Source organism: Caenorhabditis remanei, chromosome I, assembly GCF_010183535.1.
Source record: "Caenorhabditis remanei strain PX506 chromosome I, whole genome shotgun sequence".
Classification (NCBI taxonomy): Eukaryota; Metazoa; Nematoda; class Chromadorea; order Rhabditida; family Rhabditidae; genus Caenorhabditis; species Caenorhabditis remanei.
Genome location: NC_071328.1, coordinates 8236018 through 8256874, shown reverse-complemented (window position 1 = coordinate 8256874; position 20857 = coordinate 8236018). Strand labels below are relative to the sequence as shown.

General features: G+C 37.5%; 5 protein-coding genes across 5 annotated transcripts; 2 read left to right on the top strand and 3 right to left on the bottom strand.

Annotated features, from left to right (window-relative positions):
* Positions 1-7899: 7899 nt before the first annotated feature.
* GCK72_001646 (uncharacterized protein) lies at positions 7900-8185 on the top strand (the record flags this gene model as incomplete). Its single annotated transcript, XM_003114953.2, has 2 exons — positions 7900-8038; positions 8091-8185. 2 exons carry the CDS (start codon positions 7900-7902, stop codon positions 8183-8185), a joined length of 234 nt encoding a protein of 77 aa, XP_003115001.2.
* Positions 8186-10397: 2212 nt separating this feature from the next.
* Positions 10398-10654, bottom strand: GCK72_001645 (uncharacterized protein; the record flags this gene model as incomplete). The annotated part of the gene is made up of 2 exons (XM_053723063.1): positions 10398-10465; positions 10519-10654. The coding sequence occupies 2 exons, from the start codon at positions 10652-10654 to the stop codon at positions 10398-10400; spliced, it is 204 nt and encodes a 67-aa protein (XP_053591708.1).
* A 1270-nt stretch (positions 10655-11924) lies between these two features.
* Positions 11925-12369, bottom strand: GCK72_001644 (uncharacterized protein; the record flags this gene model as incomplete). The annotated part of the gene is made up of 2 exons (XM_003115032.2): positions 11925-12004; positions 12120-12369. 2 exons carry the CDS (start codon positions 12367-12369, stop codon positions 11925-11927), a joined length of 330 nt encoding a protein of 109 aa, XP_003115080.2.
* A 1209-nt stretch (positions 12370-13578) lies between these two features.
* GCK72_001643 (uncharacterized protein) lies at positions 13579-13889 on the bottom strand (the record flags this gene model as incomplete). Its single annotated transcript, XM_003114921.2, has 2 exons — positions 13579-13646; positions 13721-13889. The coding sequence occupies 2 exons, from the start codon at positions 13887-13889 to the stop codon at positions 13579-13581; spliced, it is 237 nt and encodes a 78-aa protein (XP_003114969.2).
* Positions 13890-18692: 4803 nt separating this feature from the next.
* GCK72_001642 (uncharacterized protein) lies at positions 18693-18999 on the top strand (the record flags this gene model as incomplete). The annotated part of the gene is made up of 2 exons (XM_003114679.1): positions 18693-18846; positions 18926-18999. 2 exons carry the CDS (start codon positions 18693-18695, stop codon positions 18997-18999), a joined length of 228 nt encoding a protein of 75 aa, XP_003114727.1.
* Positions 19000-20857: the final 1858 nt, after the last annotated feature.

Sequence of the window (20857 nt, the reverse complement as noted above, 5' to 3'; positions counted from 1 at the left end):
TAAATCAAGTTTACACAAAATGAGTTCAAGTAATACCCGGAAAGAAGAACACTTCTACAGAGTAAAAGTCCCTTTTTTTCTTTTCGGAACGACTGAGACTTACCAAATTACCTTTCATTCCACCTGCAAATGCATTTTATCATGTCGTTCCGAAAAGAAAAATAGTGAAAACCTTTAATTTTTCTCATGAAAATAACCACAAATTTCTAAAAAAAATTCTCAATGACATTACCTAGTTTTGGTGAAAAATTACAGAAATTTGTTTCGGCAATAGCTTAATTATTTTTATTCAGTGAACCATAATTTATTTTCAACAAAAACTGTCAAAAAATTGGTGAAAACTCTGGAAAACGGAGAAAATTTCGGCAAACTCCTAAAAAATAATTCGCCTCGATTTATTATAAACAACACGCACAGCGGAATATCGGATTATCGTTGGAAAGTCAGATCAGGCGTGGATGGAATATGGATCCTATATGGATCCACGCGCGATCCACGGAAATTCGAGGACGACCGACATCCTCCCCATCCATATTCCATCCGCGCGCGATCCGCGTTTTAAATGTGGACCCATTAGGGATCCTATGTGGATCCATATTCGATATGGACGCATATGGACCCACAATGGATCCATCGCGCTTTACCTGTGAAAGTCGAACGTTCGCCTTTTCAGCGACAGGCGTGAGCGTTAACCACTCGGCCACATGAACACTTCTGTGAGAGGGCGAACAGGAAAATAAGAAGAGGCCAGCCGGATGAAGCGCCGAAGGCGCGGCAGCCAGGCTGGTTGAAAATAATTTTGAGCTGCATCATCCTGATGGAAAAATAGTATATTCGAGCTAAAAGGTACTTTTTGAAATAATTGTATTAGGCACGGTCTCCTAGAACGATTTTAGGGGCAGATTACGTCATCAATCGTGGAATGTCACGAAAAATGAAAAATTTCTGAAAATTCACACGTGAGGGAGTTTTTGAACGGGGAATGAAGTGGTAATCCATTTTCTCGAGAACCAGGTCAAATCTCAAAAAACTGTCACACAGTTTTGTTCGAAACCGTGTTCGGAACCCACCATTAATTTTTTGTGTTTTTCTGTTGGATAACTTTTGAGTTATCCTTTGTTGAAAAATCAACTGAAAACACCCGACTTTTTCAAAAACTTGAAAATATCTGACCTCATTTTGCATATATCGAAAATCCGTTTTCACAACTTTTTTCCTATGTTCATTGGCTACCATTTGCACTCATTCATTACGTGTTTGCTTCTCAACTGACCGAGTTATGTCAGCAATTTCAGTTCGGTCAAGAAAATAGTGCAAAAGCAAAAAATGACATAACTAGGTCAGTTTAGAAGAAAACACGTAATGAATGTGTGCAAATGGTAGCCAATGAACATAGGAAAAAAGTTGTGAAAACGGATTTTCGATATATGCAAAATGAGGTCAGATATTTTCAAGTTATTGAAAAAGTAGGGTGTTTTCAGTTGATTTTTCAACAAAGGATAACTCAAAAGTTATCCAACAGAAAAACACAAAAAATTAATGGTGGGTTCCGAACACGGTTTCGAACAAAACTGTGTGACAGTTTTTTGAGATTTGACCTGGTTCTCGAGAAAATGGATTACCACTTCATTCCCCGTTCAAAAACTCCCTCACGTGTGAATTTTCAGAAATTTTTCATTTTTCGTGACATTCCACGATTGATGACGTAATCTGCCCCTAAAATCGTTCTGGGAGACCGTGTTAGGAAATAAATGTGGAAAAAAGACGTTTTTATTTGGAAATAAATAATTGTTATCACTTTTTCGATGTCTAATACTCTCAATTGTTGTATGAAAACTCCACCTTCTTTTACAACAATCGAAATGGCAGCTGCCACTTACATCAAGTGTGCACAATCAAAAAATAAGTTGAGAAAAAAAGGCAGTAAACTAAAATGCGAGAGGGACGTGTCATTGTTAAAAATAGAAAACGGATTCTTCTTGGACGAGAATTTCATTTTTTAAATAAGATTTCAGACTAGAATAGAACGAAAATCGAGCAAATTGATTCCCGAAATGCAGTTTCCAAGAGATAAGAAAACTTTCAAAAACTTCTGAATCAATTGTGAAAAGTTGGAATCAATGGAAATCCACATTAGAAAATCTGAAAAATTGTTTGTTGTGATAACTTAAGGTATTTTATTTTTCGAGAAAAAATGTTTCTATCAAAATTATAGATAGGATTTTAGCTCGGAAAATATAACTAGTAGAGGTTTTTGGCCTTGACTGTTAATAACTCGTGAATTGATTGGAGAGCAATACTTTCATCAGTAAAACCAAAAATGAATGTAGGTCGATTACAATTCAGATTAATTATTTTTTTTAATTTCAGCGTAGTTTAAGTGATTGAAACAATTTGTGTTCATGCGAATCTAGGGTTCATTAATAGTTTAAATATTTATTGTTCTCTTTAGTTTCGAATTTTTTAACTGGGTTGATTCGAGGTATCAGATCATCATCACTTCACCACTATATTTGTTGTCTCACTGAGAAATATTTCAAGAATATGATCTACCTATTCAATCCATTTTGACAGCAAATCCATTCACTTTTTTTCGAATTCCGAAAATTTTGTTATTTCACTTTATCCATCGGTCTTCAGTTATTTTTTTGAAACTCGCAGTTTGACTCAGAAATGGTGGTGATTCTCGTAAAATGAAGTATCACTATTTTCGTCTTTCGAAACTTCATTTTTCGTTCTTTTCTATTTTCAACATCCGATTCAATCAACTCTTTCGTACTTCCAACCATCATTCAATTCTTCGCATTTCTGAGAAACTATTTTTCTCCAGGGATACTGCTCCATACTTCTGCATCTCAACATCTCGAGATTCGTGGAGTTTTGAAGATTCTGAAATAAATTCAGAGTTTGCGACGGAGAAAGGGGTATTTAATAAAGAAAGGTCTCGGATATAACATGCGAATGAGTGGGAGGGAGTATAGTAAAGAGGTGAAGCGAGGGTGGCAGCAGGATAAGTCTGCGAGATGGATGCATTGGACGAATATTCGGAGCTGAGTGGGCAGGGGTAGAAGAGGAACGGAGAATGCATATTAGCCTCCTAGTTGAAGCTTCTGCCGGGCATTTCTTGGACACATTATGTTGGTTGGGTGAACTAGCGGAGTGTCGTATGCTCTATTGTATATCGTGGAAGGAAGACCGTTTTGCCAACCGTCTGAATTGGCAGCTCGACTACGCTATGGGGGATCAACAAGACGAATAATGATAGGTATAGTATTGTAGGGAAGACATGCCCTCGAGAAGAGGTGTGACTTTCCGTATCTAGTCTTAAAGTAGTATAGTATGACCGATTGCTCATAAGAAACATCCAAAATAAAAACGATTTCTCATAGTCAGTGGTATTCTTAAGTAGTCGAGTATGCAATAAAATCTGGGAAAAATGAAGGAAACCGTCTAGTCGAATCCTTTTATATCGAGCTGAAAAAGGGCGGAGCACGTGTAAAAGATTGTGGGAGGAGCTTCGTTGTTTGGACATGTTGACAAGAAATAGAAGAGACGAGAGATACCGTAGCCATTGGCTGTGTAAGATATCCCTACTTCAAAGAATGAGCAACGAGAGATTTTTGAGAAAAATATTGATAAAACGTATGAGACACAGAGTACCGTAGTTTTCTCTCATTCTTACTTGCATCCAAACACGGGAATTGCGAAAGCGCGCGTTCGCCACACGACTGTCAGCTAACTCAAGAAACAACTAAATGACTGAATATCACTTTTATGAGGATTTTTGAAATCTGAGTTTATTATGATACTAAATTGTAAAGTGATCACTCAGTAGAGTATTTCTGATCTCTTGGAGCAGAAACATGTGAAAAATGAGGGCGACGTGTCGGATAACGGTCATCGTCGTAATTCACCTTTCTTTTTCACGACGATTATCAGACTTTCAAATAGAAGAAATCAATCAAAATGGTATCAGGTCGAACATGCAGAAACCACAATTTTATACAAATCTTAAATGGCGAACAAAGCTGGAAACTTTTGATTATCGATTAACGCTTACTTTGTTCCTGAAATCGTAAGGAAAAAGGAACAAGAAGCACACAAAATTCTGGCCGACTCGTAGAAACAAAGTCACGAAGAATGAGCTAGATTGTAAACAACTTTCCCTTGACTCCACCCATTTTACAATAAATTTCATGCCAACTGACAAGCGCGAAGAAGCTTTTGGAGGTGGAGCCCTACGCTTTCATTGGTCAGACCTCCGTGCTAGCTATCGTAGTCCCGACGAGGAGTTGTAAACAGAAACCGAGTATTTCATGAAGAAAATGATGAGCGCTGTCTGGGTTAAACATAAACTGTTCCAGTTTTTTTTCCTACTAGCAACATATTTTAGCCGTTTTTCAATACATCTATTATTTTGTTGCCTTCGAATTAGCACAAAACAGTTGAGTAAACCGAACCTCTTATGAAACTGTACCTTTATGATCTTACGTCAATCAGAATATACCTCACTATTGATAATATTCCGCAAGAATTGAGCAATGATGAGTATTCTACATCTGGTCGTATTCTATGCTGCCAGAATTGCGCAGCGCAACTGTCGTATTCGCCGTCCGTCTGTCTGTACGAAGGGCTCGAGTATACGTCGACCAGCGGGCCTAAGTTTTGGGAGAAGTTTGTATTTTAATTCATTTTCATTTTTATTTTTGTTGTTTTCATATTTCGTTTTCTTCTACATCAATTCTGATAACATTTCAATTTGGTCTGTTGTTCCTAAATCAACGAAATCAACATCATATCTAGCTAACTATTTCTCTAAATAAAAACAGAACATGAACGATCCGCACTTGAACGAATGAGAAAACGGGTCTTGAGCGTATTGGGTACAAATATGAGATATAAGAGCTGGAATTATATTTTACTCACCTCTGTTCCAATGTACATTTTTAGGTACCTGCGAGATTAATTGCAAAGACAATCCACGTGACCTGAAATATTTCGCAACAAATCTGCTCGAGCTCCTTTCGTTTTATCTCCTCAAGTCACATGTACAAAATCTCGAAAATCAATATCTAAGTGGAATCTCGTTAACTAACATTAAAAAACAGATTGACAGTGCTGCTTTGCAGTATCTGTACACCACAGTAGGCCAGTGAACTTTTTGCTACTTTCTCTCCGTTTTTCACCCGGCTGGGAGATTTGTGAACTGTAGTCTGACCATCTGTCTGAATGTCCGCATTTCGGCCGAAGGCGCGTTAGCCTACCATCTCACGAGTTTCATAGTTCACCGTTCTATCTACCACAACGAATTAGGATTCTTTTTCAATCGGATTATTTCTGATTCCAAGAATTTCAGAAACATTAAGTATAATATATTATTCGTAACATGATTAACTCTCTTATTTGCAATATCACGAGGACTTGTAGGGTTTTCTCAAAATGTATTTCTGATCGAAGCAAAAACTACAGTAATCCTTGCAAAAGTAGGTTTTCCAAAACTCGGTAAAAACATCACATCTTGATGAGCCATGTTTTCGTGGTTTTCAGCATTATGAATATTGTTCGAAGCGTCTAATCAAGTGGAAAACAGTGGGAGGAGTGAACGAACAGTTGCACAGGATGAGAACAAACGATTTTCAGGAATGATTTGCTAAAAATGAATAAGTAAATGAGCACTTATGAAAAGTGTAAGTCAGAGAAGAGAAAGAGCCCTTTTGGTGAAGAATGATGCTTTTCTGACTGTGCCATTTTGAAAAGATTTCAATGTTTCTTGGGTAACGCTACCAGAGTTCATTGGATATTATTTAAAAATTACCGAAAAATCATTTTCGTGTAGTTAGCAGAACGGACTGTTGCCGTAGAGCGGTTTCCATTCATCGTGGAGACCTCCATTAATGACGGCAGCTGCCAGATCGGACAGTTGGCAGAAAGACCACCCAGCTCTAGACCACCCAGCTTTCCGTTGGACCCTTTGAATTTCCCCTCGCACATAAATATATTCGGAAGACCACCCAGGAGGTCCTTTGCCCTTCCACTTTTCACCCTCTCCAATTGTACAAGCCATCCAATGCAGAGGGCGCATCTGCGTTCCTCGGTGCTCATTTCTTAATTATCCGCCATGTCTCCGTACTCCAGTGTCTACGGGGTGTCCTAGACAGAATTAGCAAGAAATCGAACGAGTTCCCGACACGGAGGTCCTATGGAGTGTGATTGCATTATTGCTCCAAAACGGTGGGAATTCCAATTGTTCTAGTTTTGTAGCCAGAAGTAATGTTGGAGGTGAATGCGTCAATCATGTGAGATTAGAGAGACGATTACATCTTAGGCATCTCCGTTTGGATTTCAGCAATCAGGATTATTATTGACACTTACCATGTCGGCTGAACACTTTTAGAAGATTAAACTTGATTTTAAGAGACTTAATATAATCCAAACAAAAATAGAATCGTCTGATACTTTTTTCAAAACATCACAAAGATTAGTTTGACTGGATAAGTAAAACAAGTTAGAAAATGAAATTAGTCGATATTTTGAAGCCATTTTGAAGCGATATCCCATTGTTTGGACAGATTTTCTAGATGTTTTAAACTTTGAGGTAATAATTCAAGTTTTATCTCTTCAGATGCATCCCCAAAAAAACTTATCAGAAAACAACGTTGCTGATTGATGATGATTTCGAATTCATGACTTCTGAAGCTTTCCAAGGAATTTTGCTTAAATATACAAAATATTAGGTTGGCAAGAAAGTTTTTGGCCATGACTCAAGTTTTTTTACTTTTTCCTTCTGCCAAAACTCCGTTTCATTTAAGCCAATATAAACTTGTACCCATTTCTCGCCCTGACTTCAAGTTTGCAAGTCCTATCATTCGGTAGCACACTGGATTTCTCTAAACACATGATAATCTGTTAGAGGAAGGTCAGAGCTGTAGGCTGTGTGAACGAGAATCATTTGGCAAAAGTGTGTGAGAGAATACGTCGTCGGTTCGTGGCAACTAGTGGAGATGCAACATTATGGAGGTTGCAGACTTTTTGGATCCACCATATGAGGCCCATCATTTTCTTTAGGTATAATTCCCTTCTGAAGATGTCTGTGCAAGATCCACTCCCTATTAATGATACCCAAATGGTTATGTCAATTGAAATTTGAGAGAGAAGAGAGAAATCGAAGCCGCTGGACTATCCATCACTGAACGCGGAACTTGGCCAAAAGATGACGATTTATTGTCTCTTTTTTTATTCTTGCCACACGTTTCAAAAACTTTCCGATTGTGGTATGAGTACTGTTCATTGTCATTGATAATTCACACAGGAAGACTGAGACAGCATTTACAAATCCTGTTCATTTTTTTTAGTATGTGATACCTCGACCATAGAAAAATCAAATTTCTCAAAGTTGTGAACTAAATTACTTATTGTGTTTCGAGAGAAGATGTCAGCTTTGTAAACTGCTGACTGATATCAGAAGCACCGAGACTTTATATAACAGAGGGCGTAGTTGGTTTTGATTCTTGTCATCAATGTGACAGCATTCAAATAAAAAAATGGCTTACAACTTTATTTCCAACCTAATAATAACTTCTAATATTTCTGAAAGTAAGTATTCGGTTTGTTTGTTGCTTGATAAAACTCACAAATCTTCATGAATGATTAATGGGCGGAGCAACCATTCTGAACGAGAGATCAAGAGAGTTCAGACATTTTGGGTACACGTGTTCTAAAGTTTTGTAAGGCGGAGCGCGAAAGTAGGCGTTTCCATGATACAGTCAGGAAAATGGGCGGATTAAAAATGGTATAAAATGGGGTCGGAGTACTATTAAAATCAAGGAACAACTTCCTTCGGCACTCTCGGATCTTCCCACCTGCCTTCGAAGCTCTCTCGCAGTTGCAGTCTTGCTAAAGATGAATTTGATCAAGATCGCAATCCTTCTTCTGGTTCTTCTCTGCTCCATCGCCGCAGTCTCCGTAAACAAATACTGCACCCAAAACGCCATCTTGATGGTTTTCTCCATTTGTGGCTCGTCCTGCGAGAATGCGAATGGTAAGTAATCATATCGCACCTTATAATTGTTTCAATCATATCATTATTACAGGTCTCGTCTCCGCCTGCAATGCCGCTGCCGGACGCATCACTCTCGAACAAATCAACTCGATATGCTGCCCTACCACAACCCATCTTGCTCAATGATCACCAATAGCCTACAACTACAACATTCTTTTTTCATTTTTTTTTTCATATTGATATTTCATTTGCCTCGAATAAATTTTCAATTGGAAGTCGTGTTTTGTTTCTTTCATAATTTCAGCGCGCTTCAAAAATCTTCTCTCCTTAGCTTCTGACAATCTGAGGATTTTCAAATTCTGGAGTTCCGATGTTCGGATATTCCTCTTCTCCGATAATCTCTACTCGGTCTTGAGAAATCTGAAACGGAGAGGAATCAATGTCCAGAATGATGGTCGTACGATGATGAAGTCCTCGCTCCAACCTAGTGGGCAGTTCACTGAAAAGAATAATTCAAACGTAAAAATTTAGAATCGGAAAACCGTCGATTCATGAAAATACCTTCGAAAGGTTCGTACGTAACCTCATGTTGAGACAATACAACTTTGAATGGACTAACTGTACTGTCGAGGGCATTGTGCCGATAAAGCTTAGAAATTAATTCGACAGGACTCCAGATAACTTCATTCATCCGAATATCTGAACCTCCTGCAGAAAAAAAGACATGCTGAAACATATCTCTCACTCTGCATAGACGAATCTCCTTACTTTCTGTATCCAATTGAAATCTACTTCTGTCTGAATGTCACTGTGTTGGTTCAGACTTTTATCTGAACAAATCATGCAAAATTCTAGTAAGGAAAGTTTCCTTTAAGACATTTAAAACCTGTTTTTATCTGAACCAAAAAAGGTGGAGCTGCTATTAGTAGAATTTTCCTAGTAAAACAACCATAGACATTAGTGGAAAACTTTGAATGACAAAGAATGGCCTTGCGAAAAGTCGGGAAACAAAATTTTATTAAAAATGGAGGTTGTAGCCAGTGTACGTTGGTTAGTTGTTTCAACCTTGAAGAATCAGAAATGCGTCGGCTAGATACTGCGATCGAATGGGAACTTTTGTTCTCAACGCAGCTGTTGGACATGATAACGTTTGTTTTTGAAATGTGGACTAAGAAGTAAGCTTAAGATATTCAGAAAAACAGATACAACACAATGTGATTTTTTTGAGTAAAAAGTTTGGGGAGAATTAGAGAAATTGGGACTCTTCTATAACGATGCCATGGAAATTAAAGGCAATACGACTCAGAATCTCAATTTTGTGTACATTCGTTTATTATAAGAAAACACTTTTCATTTTTAACTGAAATTGATTCATCCATCGTTGGTGTTTCTTACATTTCGAAGTCTGCTTGTATCGAAATTTGTATCGCATGGTGTCTGCAGAACTGTTAATTTAATTGTCCTTTCTCATGGTTATCTGATGACTCAACCCCGAGAAGTTTATGTGTTTCCTTTCCAGAATAAATTGTTTGTGTGGTACTTCTTCCTTCTCTTTCATTCATCTTCCTCCGCCTTTCTTAAACTTCATAATCCGATTTCCTGCACTACCGTAAGACATTTCCTGCTAAAGACATGGAGATCTCAAAAATCTTTGCTCTACATCTATCTCTCTAACGTAGAATAATAAACAAAGTCTGACATCTCTTTTTCATTTCTTCGAGAGGATTACGTAGTTCATGTCTTATTTATGTATTTCTCGACATGTCAAGTTTGTTAAAGGCGTAGCACAGAAAACAAAATAGAGTGAAAAGGTCTTTTTGAGAGAAACAGTATTTTTACATTTTCTAGATTTTCAGCATCGAAGTATCATTGTTCCAGAAATGAAAAGGGAGTTTCTTGCAGTTCAGGGAGAGTTCGATTGTTTTCAGTGATTAAATTTTGATGTATCGTTCAAATTGTATCCTGAAGCTTTATTTTTTCAACCATTGTTTATTTGAATCAGTAGAAAATATGCTCTATAACTTTTAGTAGGCTGTCAATCTAGTTTGTTTCCGAGAGTTGGTTCGGTCAGCTGAAACGTTGAAACGTCAGATGTTCCCCACTTTTCCAACACACAGCACAGAACTTTGACTCATTCGTGTTTTCCTCGGCAACACGTGTCTTCTCAACTCTTTTTTCAAATCTCTCATACTTTTTCCTGAAACATGTGGCCAGCGCGGTTTGTAGATAAACCAAAGTGTTCCTTCTCATACTTCACAATACATATTTTATAATCAACGATGTTCTATCAGAAAATAGAAAATTGTAATGGACACAAACGAGAACACAGAAATTCAAAGAAATACGGATTGATTGAATATTTGGATTGGGAGATGTAAAACAGAAAAAAAAAACATCCTTAATTGCAGCAAGCAGTTGCGATGTTGTCTCTCGGCATTTGAATCTGGCAAGCGTTCTCGAAAAAATCTGGAAAAACTTTTAGTTTTTTATCATTTGATACTATGATATTAAGTTCTTACCTAGAAAAGCCGACTTGCATTCGCAGAATGTAGAAGCATACATTTTTAAGTGATCTTCACATCTTGTTTCAGCATGAATTTGTACAAAAAGCAATGCACAGAGCATGACGATGAATATCTTTCGGAGCATCTTCATTTCGGAGGGAAGAACTCTCAGAAACTGATAAGTTAGATGATAAGTTTCGTGTTCGGTTCCCTTGATCTTCCATACATTTGACTCCGCCCCAAAGTGTTTGCGTCAGTTAAGATCGATGGTCTGTATGGGTCAAGGAACGGCGAGAAATTAGAGAAGACGGGTGAACCCGAGAGGAAAAGTGACATCTAGAAATTCCTGTGATGAAAGATGCTTGCTCTGTTCAATTGGAATGGTTTCTGGTATTCGGAAGAACGTTTTTGTTCTTTGAATTCAGGTTCCCAGTAGGCGTCACGGGACGGATAAACAACTTCCTGGTCTTTTTATGAAAAACTTTATGAAAGCTTCCTAATAAACATTGGTCCCGAAAATCAGTCTGAAAGCATTATTGGTGACACGGAACATCAGAAAACGTCACATTTGCGAGGTGTTGACCAAAGATTCCTGAACTGGTCAATTTTCAGATTGTTGTAAACATTTATGTGATTTTGTATTTAATGGTTTCCTGAGAATCTTCGAAAGATCGTATTTAGAAGGATTCAGAAGACGTCGTTTCGTCTCTGTAATATGTTTTGACAACTACTAGAACTCCTAAATCTGATGATGTTTACAACAGGCAAACATACAATTTTCAATACTGGCGAATTGAATGAAAATACTTCTAGTCAAAAAAATTACAGTTCACTTGTTTTTTTTTCATTTTCAGGTTTTCAGAACTTAGAGAGATACTCCAATCTGTTCAACGCAATTCCGACTAAATTTACCCTTTCACATTCTCTCAAGATTCCCTAATCCAAGTTTCCCCAGAACTTTTTACACCGCCCGCATTCACTTCCCTCCGTGCCAAACTTTGCTCCCCGTCAAAAAGAGTTTCTTCTCTTCTCATTTTCTTTTATTTACTGCATTTCCGTTGCAGAGAAACGTTTTTCTTTTCATTCTATCGAGTACGTTTAGAGACGCAGCATATCGTGGAGGTCCGGCGCCCTTCAGTCCATCCGTCCCTGCTCCCCATCTTCCCGATGCTCCCCGTAGAAATAGTAAGGGAGATGACACTCTGTTCATGCTCACTGAGATTTTCCGTCGGGTGGAGCAAACGAAATAAAAAGATGTCGAGAAAAAAGAGAGAACATTACTAATGAGATCTTCTCTCTTTTTTTCTTTTCATTCAGAAAGAATAAACATTCAACAACAAGAATTCATTGCAGGACGGAGAGAAAAAGTAGAATTATCGGGGTCCGGGGGCTGACGAGAAGGGGAAAACGATGCGACGAATTCAGTCGAACTGCTCTGGGCAACATGCTTGAATAATTCTACTTTCTGACATTTGTTCGTTGCAAGCAAGCTGGGCGAAATCTGGAAACAGTATAGTTTTGAATTTTTATTAAAGGCGAACGAGGCTAGAGATCCTATAGTTTAGAAAATGTTATGATAAGTTCAAGAAACAAGGATGATTCGGAATCAAACCAACCTTGGTAGTCTTCAGTTGAGCACTTTCCACACTTGGAAATCATGAACTCCTCGACTTTTGAGACACAATTGTCTTCGATATTGGCATGAGCCGAATCCGGAAGACTGAAGAAAGCCAAGGCCAAGAAGAATAGAACAGTGAACTTGAAGAAGAGCATTTTCGGAAGGAAGGGAACTTTTATTCCAATCGCAAAACGAATAGCGCTACCTGGATTTTCTGAATATATAACGTTCGACAAGACCACGCCCATTTTGACTCTGGAGATTGAATCTGGGTGTGGCGTTCAGAAATATGAAATTCAAACTACTCCGCCCTTCTGCTGGGACTTCTAATAAAACGCTCAGGAAACGCAATTTCCATAGTTAAGAAATCAAGGAAATCAGCTCAGATTACACCTAAAATGCTTCAAATAGTTTGACAACATAAGAAGATTTTACGTTTCTTGGCTTACTCATGTCACATGAAATCGTAAACAAGCGGGGTTATTTGTATGCGAAAACCACAAAATTGGTCAGAAGACAGCGATTTTGTGTCGAATGAGTCAGAAGATGTCATGCACGTCAGTAAGGTTTCTGGATCCTGGGGAAATATTTCGAAAAGAGACATAATAACAAATACTTCGATAAGGTTTTTTTTCGTTCTCCTGAAATCCGTATGTAAGTGTGCTCGTATTCCACATGTTTATCTTGTCCGTGTCACATGAAACAATTATTTTTCTGAGTGCGTGTCACATTGCGTAGAAGCCCATAATCGAAGACGTTTTATTTTTACAATAACCGAAGACCAGAGTTCAACTCCAAAAATGAATAATAATAGACAACAAGAGGCTAACGTCAGTAGACTGAACTTATAATTATCAACTCAATTATTTAGAAATCGAAAATCATCGTCTGCTAAATCTTTTTTGAGATGTCTTACTTCATTCCCAAAATGTCAAATCTTGACATTTCTGTCGCATTTGAAACAAGGTGATTCATTTTTGTTTCTCTATGCTCTCGACTAGGATTTATTCTCATCTTCTCGTGCAGAAATATTCATTTTTGAGCTGGCTATGAGAGCAGGAGACGCAGAGATTCTAATCCTTATTGAGAGGATTTGAATACCCGGAGGTCTGGCTTTCTTTGGAGAGAAAATTGATCATAATCTCCTGTCTCGAGTTTCTTAATCCAAGTTAACATCGTTTCGTCTCTGAAACAGAACTTCAATTTGAAAGCTGAACTCGAAAAAAAACAAAGAATTGCCCAACTGTACTATTTATTAAGGGTTTGATTTATGAATAAAAAACGAGTAAAAGGTTATATTAAGTCCAATAGAAACTACAATTACAGAGAAACATTATGGGATTCAGAGAGATGAATGCGTAGATGGGAGTTCCAGATGAGAGATTGATGAAGGAGAAGAGTCAGTAGAGGGAAGTCAGGGGACAACGGTCGGACGGAAGGGAGATAAGCAATTAATGCTATGGGCAAATTTGACTGATGAAGGTGTCGAGGTCAACTTGGTTGAGGCAGGCGTTTAGAATGATTTCTAAAATGAAAAAATGAACGATTGGTAGAGTTTAGAAACCAAAAAAGAGACTTAAAGGAGAAGTAAAAACTGACCTTCTACATTATCAGCAACCAAATGAGGTCCATCGCAGACGGAGCTTGCGTACGATGCCAACTTCTTCATACATTTCTTCTGATGAATATTTGCAATTGATGCACTCGAGAAGCTGCTCAAAAGAGCGAGAATAACAAGAAGAAGAATGATGAGAGAAGGCTTGAACATGATTGGAGATTCGGAAGAACACGATTGGTGTTTGTGAACGTTTATCAGTGAGCTCAACTCTTTTATACATTTTCAGACTCCGCCCCTCCCCCTTTTCGCGCCCTTGGCATCTGGCGCGGTTGTTGTCTGCGTCTCGATCCAATGATAGGAATAAGTGGATAAATCTGAAATATCGGAAGAAGTGGAACCGCCCATATTTATGGTGCATTGCATCAGATGCGTCATAGAGAGATCAGAGAACTGTATGAAGTAAATGGTATTATGAATGTTTCGGAGTGCCAGGAATTTGGAATCCCTTGATTCCGAACTGAAATAGATATTTCAACCTATCTAGGGGATCCGGTTCAGGAGATTTTTTGAAACAATTTTTAAGATACATACTGTTAGTAGAATAGCTTTCCCAAACTATCGCAAAATGTTTTTGCAAACTTTATTTAATCCTAGGAACCCGATAAATTTTAAGAAATGGTACATACTCAATTTTTTGATGTTTCGTCGTTTTACTTGATGGATCGGTACCTGGCACTGTCTACTCTAATCACTAATCGGACTTCTAATAAGGATTTATTAAGTCCTTCAATCTGTTTCACTTTTCTCTTCGAGTTGGTTTTTGTCTAATCCGGGTAGATAATAATTTGTTGTTTGAGGTTTGAGGACTTCTGAAATATGGGAAGAACTCGACTTTTTAGTTTGGTGATTGCTTTTTCTGACATTCGAGACTTCATGAAGGTCTTTCTGACGACACTTTTCTTGCACGAGACATGATACGTTTGAAGAGGAAATGTGATAGAGGTCAAGAAAAATGAAAGTATACTGTGAAAAAAATAAAGTTTGGCCAAGGATTTTCAAAAAAAATTTCGCGCCCAAAACGCTTTAGTTCACAAATGCACTAAAGCGTTTTGGGCGCGAAATTTTTTTTTGAAAATCCTTGGCCAAACTTTATTTTTTTCACAGTACACAGAGATCTCTTGAGGAAGTTTTGGAGATATGTAATAGATAAACGTTAAAATTATTGCACTGTTTGCTGGTTGGAAGCGTTCGGGAACCCAACGGTCGATCGTTCCACATTCCGGTATCGTACAAAAGAATTCTTCAGTGTTTTCAGAACACCTTGACGTCACACCGTCCATCTGAAATGCTGATCACAAATTTCAATTCCCACGTGAATAATTAGGAAATGCAAACTATTTTTGAATACTCCAAAGAAATTCGAAAATACAAAAGCGAATATAATAAGAACCTAATTAGTTCGGCTATTCAGATACGTAGGAGTATTTTAAAATCAAAGAAAGAAGGTAAACAAGTTTAATTGGGATGGATTCCAATTGAATGAATTCTTTGAAATTCAGAAGTTTGAACTCGATTCCGGATAGGAGAGTACAGATCGTGATTATGTGGGAGGTGATGTGGGCGGGGTCGATGATGATGAATATGGTTTAAAAATGATACTTTTGTCACCTCGAATTCCATGAAAGTCTAACCAGTAGTCGAGTTTTAGGCCTACCATAACACATGACGGGAATATTTAATGAGATTCGAATTGTCGTTGACCATGCTGTGCGAATCAATCCAGGAACAAGTTGTTGAGCCAACTGAATTCGAAATTATGAAGTTTTTTCGTTTATCTTTCAAGTTCTTATATAAAAGTTTTTTAAAAACCGTATATCGAGGCTGAAAATCCAGAACCATCTCTATTTCCGATGAGTTCTCTCCAACGTCTAACCAATATAATTAGTTGCTGTTCTCCTTTTTCAATTTCCCGTAATTCTCTTCAAATCCAATTTCTGCAAAACATGTGCTCATTTTCAATTCTTGCACTGCTCTCTGAGCTTCCCCCTGCCTTCTCTAGAATTCAATGGACCCGACGGAGCACTCCTCTGTTCCAATTGTCTCGATGATACGGCCGACACGTTTTTCCATTTGTTTAATGTATTTTGACGAGTGTTGACGGAGAGGACCCTTCCAGTGCGTCGGCGTGAAGGACATCGTTCTGTGTGATGCTATTTTTTTTTCAACAAAAAATCCCATTCTTCTTTGCTCTCTAGGAGTCAAGAAGATGAAAATGACCACTCGACTATTCTCTCTCAAAAGTGAAAACAACTTTTCGTTTCTTTTAGCTTTACACACTTTTTCTGCACGTATTTCAAATGAACTATCTGTTAGGAAGCGAACATATATCATGTGGATGCCGGGAACGTTTACATAAAATTCTTGGAAGTGGTTAGGTAGAGAACGAAGAGGTAAGACAAGCTAGGTGCCAATGAATCCCTCATTCCTCTTCTTTTTTTTGTTACAGCTGAGTTCTGAGCCAACATTCATATTTACAGTTACAACTCGTTCAAGAGTCCCTGTGCTCTTTTTACGTAAATGTTCTCTGCATCCGACTGAAAATAGGTTATGACTACTCACTGATATCATTCCATAGGATCCAATATCCTCACAACGTCTCCAATTAGTGAAAAAGTGTCACAATTCAGTTGTCTTCGTTTTGGTCATATTTCAAGTACCGTACTCCTATTAGTTATTGAAGTCACGTCAAAGATCTCTCGTTTGCTCATACATATGATTACTATTACTAATACCTTGATAACCTTATTCAATACTTAGTCTCCGATTTCAAATGTCACACATATCATAATTTCTAAACATACTTTTTGATGTTAGAATCGAGAAGAAGGAAGTGAGAAATAGATTTAGCAACGGAGGAAGAAGATAGTAAAGACTGAAGTTTAGAGGGGGTTCTGGAGAAGGATTATTCAGTTCCTCATGCACAAATGGACTAATCTTTTTGTTGTCCTTGTTTGACCTACATATCTTTTAGGATAAGGTCCTCAACAAATTGTTTATTCATGCATTATTCTCCTTGACATTTCAGCTTCTAATCCTCATTTCCGTTCTTCCAAAACACGAAACAAACAAAACGATTAGTACTCTTCAAGTCAGTTATTTCTAGATTTATACTCTATTGCGTCACAAGAATCACAGGTTTTTGATTAGTTGTTTCATGAATATTCAATTCATGTTTTCGGAAGTGCGTAATTAGGAATCAAGAGGAAGAAAAGGGAAAGATTCCAGTTTTTGGATAATGCTTTCCAAATGGAGACTATCTCAGACTACTCATCTTCACATGACTCACACCACTGTGACTATTTCGGACTACAGTAATCTGACTCTCTGAATCATGTTTCCAATTACTTTTTCTATTTTAGAACATTCTTCTGATTTTTCCGATTTGTTTTTCATTTTGTAATTGGAAACATGATATTCCATTTATACGCAATTTGACCTCTTTTTTTACTAATGAAGAGTAGAATCTCAGAATCAAATTACGGAATTGAGAAAGTCTTAATATAGGACTTTTTATTCATTTTCAGTTCTGAGTGAGTCCGAGAGTGGTGAGTTGATGAAAATGCTCAGATGAATCAATCTACAGTTTGACTCCCCACGACAAATAGAATAGACTGAACTCGTTTTTCTTTTCTTCCAGTTCACTTTCGAAATCTTCTTGTAGTTTTTGACCTCCCCGAATCATATAGCTCAACCATTTTAGCCGTCCCATTATTTCCTTCCGACCAATTATTTTCCCATTTCCATAGTATACATAAACTATGAGATTGCTCATCCTTTCTACACTCGCCCAGACGGAAGTGGTTGATGCCCGGCACCGGCGGGCTCCGCTTCTTCTCTTCGGAGCCAAAGACCATTGAAGCTATTGGATATCAGGACTACGAGTTTAAACTAGTCTCAAAACTTTTTCTGTTAGGAAATAGAAGAAATTGGATGATCATCGAATGTTAATCCTGTTGAAATATTATACCTTTCTCCATTTCCTACATTTTCTGAATTCGTGATTTCCGATGGAACTAATTGTTTTTGGATTATCGGATGAAATCATGAACACTTTCAGTGAAGATCTTTGTGGAATGTGGGGGATCAGAGATCCAAACATCCAAATATTCAGTAAAATGAAACCTATTCCTATCGTAAGATTCACAATATCTAATGACGAGTAATGTCACATCATCTGAGATATTTGAGTCACATTTGTCGTCAGCATACAAATAATTGTTTACCGGTTAAATGAGTAAGCCAAGAATTGTAGGGTAGGCGAGGAATAATATTTACGAAATAGATTCTTCATGCTGACATAGAGGCAGTTTGTATTCAGAACAAACTCATGTTAGGGACTGAAAGTTCGATGAGAAGAATCGATTGGACGATCGTCCCAACGTCTTCCCAGTATATGAATCTCTTGGAAGAATCTAGATGATTATCATGTGACATGCTGATTACGATACAGTTTTCTCAGTACAATCATCATAATTAGTCTGGAACTTTTGAATTCTGAAATGGCTTCCTAGATATGAAGAATCTTCCAGATGCCTTTCTAGAAATCGGAACTGTTCTCCTGACAAAATGAACTTTTGTTTTTCTCTCCAATTTTCACTCAAATTGACTCCTGTTTTCTTAAACTTTGTTGCAACTTTTTTGTTATTTTTCTCACCTGTTTTTTATTTTTCATGTTTTTCTATTCCTGCAGTCTTCTTCTTTTTGATTACATTTTTTGTTCTGACACCTGCGACATTTAATACGAATTATCATGTTTGTGTTATAATAAGTATTCGATTCGGAAATGGGCGGAGCCTATCTTCAGTGGAAGACATGGTTCTTATGGGTATATAATTGGAAGGCTCCTAGTTCTGATTGCCTGAATTTGGGATTTATTTTGATTTCTCTTGTCTCACTTCCTCTCTCAAATGATTTAAAAACTTTATCCTTCTATAACTGAATTTTACAGTAATCATGTCACGCATTGTCTTCGTCTTCGTTCTCGTTGCTGCTCTCTTCGTCTCAGGATTCTGTGAGCACAAGCCAGTTGAGCTCATTAGATCCTGTGGACGTGCTCTCGCCCACAGAATCGATAGAGTTTGTGGGCTCCCCTGTATGGCCGAGTTCGGTGAGTACATTGTTTTTTTTCTAGATGATGATACTCCTGAGTACTAGAGTTCTTACCGTTAACTCAATTCATTTTTCAGATTTCTCCACCTTGGCTTGTACCACCGGCGTATCGGACTCCCAACTCTCCGAGCTTTGTTGCCCAACTCAATGATTCGGACTCTTCTCACAACTCCATCGACCACTTCTCAACGTCTTGAACACCAACCACTTCTCAATTCCGACAACAATTCTGCAATCCGTTTTCATTGTCCACTGATTTTCCCAGCTTTCTGATTCCAAATGTTTTCCATGCTGTCTCACTTTTCTATCTCTCTTCTCTCTGTTTCTCTTTCTTCTTTTCCCCAAAAAACGATCTGAAATACAACTGTTCGAAGCTCGAGGAAAATAAAACCATCTAATTTGTTTGGCAATGTTATAATTTTTTTCAAAAATATAGTTCAAAAACATCTGCAGCATTCTGTCGGTCATAAAACACAAAGTCAGGAACTGAAGAATTCAGAAAATGGGCAAGATGCTCGCATAGTACATACCAGTGATGTTCGGACAGTTACAGAACTATTTACTGATTGAGTTTGATTATTCAGAGCCTACATACAATCACCGATCCCCCACGAGACTTTCTTCGATTGAAGACAAAACATAAGTACGTTAAAGAAAATGCCTTAGAATCCGACAGTAATCAAACTTTGGTTTTTTGGCGAACCAAGCTTCTGGACTTTGTTCCATTTTTCAAAATTACATTGATTATTCTCACAGCATGATGATGATTCAAATGTGTAATTTCTCAATTTAGAATATTTTCTCAAATGACGCATTAAACCACAAACAACCATTTCTGATTGAATCGTGGGAACCTATTGAATGAGTGAACTGGTAAACAATATGATGCTTCTGAAGATTCTTCGTTTCTTGAATATCGAAATGGAAAAAACCATGAGGGTACAATTGCATAACGGCACAAAAGTGTTGATTGTTCCAGGTGGACCAAGTTTTACAGTTTTCTGACTAATCCGCTCTCTCAATGTTCGATTTGTTCGATGCTTCTGGTCAAGAGTTCATCAATCTTGACATATTCTAGAATTTCTCAAAACGTGATCTTTCTGATCTCCATAACTTCTGATATCTAATTTTTCTTCGAATGACGTGTTCTGTCTCCAGTAATCTGTTTTCCCATTCTAAACTGTCAACATAGTCTTGTGTCTTCGATCCCCACGAGTGTGGGAAATTACATGTTTGTTCTGATTTTCAGGATACGATTAATTTTAAGATAAATAATTTCTTTTGAAGAAGGAGTGACCGAAATTCAAGATGCTGCAGGTAAACAATGTACTTTTGTTCAAAATTTTCGAAGCATTTATCTAAAACAGGATGAATGAGTACATTTGCAAAAGTTAAATCAAAAGAAAGCCCGACGGAATCATCATTTTTGTCGACTAATACGGCATGTACTAACAGACCATTTTTGGTACCAAGTCAAATCTCTGAAATTTTTTGGAAACTTTCATGATTTTTTCGTCACACGCTCTTGACACGAGTAGGAGTACTGTTACGGTTTCTGATCATCCTGCCACCTCCAGAATTGTGATTTGTGAATTTAGAATTCTGAATCATGAATCAGAAATCTAGCTTATATTTTGCCTAATCTGATCACACTTCTGTAATCTTGTTAAACTAATTAGAGCTGGCTTCATCTCTGATTTCAATACATTTTTAAGCTTGTTAGTTTTGAGATTACTGAAACTATTTGTTATCAGAACAACATAACAAGTTCTTATCTTGATACAAATAAACAAAAACGACTAACACGGATTAGATTACTGACTCCGTAGGCACCAGGAGCTAACAAGATTATAAAATAAAGTGTTGACGGGAATAGTTTTACATAGAAGTGTCAAAAAAAGAATAGGGGTTTCGAGAATTGTGGTGAGAAGACTGGTTATGTTAATCGAGATGTAATTTAAATCTGATTGTAAATGCACAACAACTTCAGCGTTTGTAAACTTCAAAAC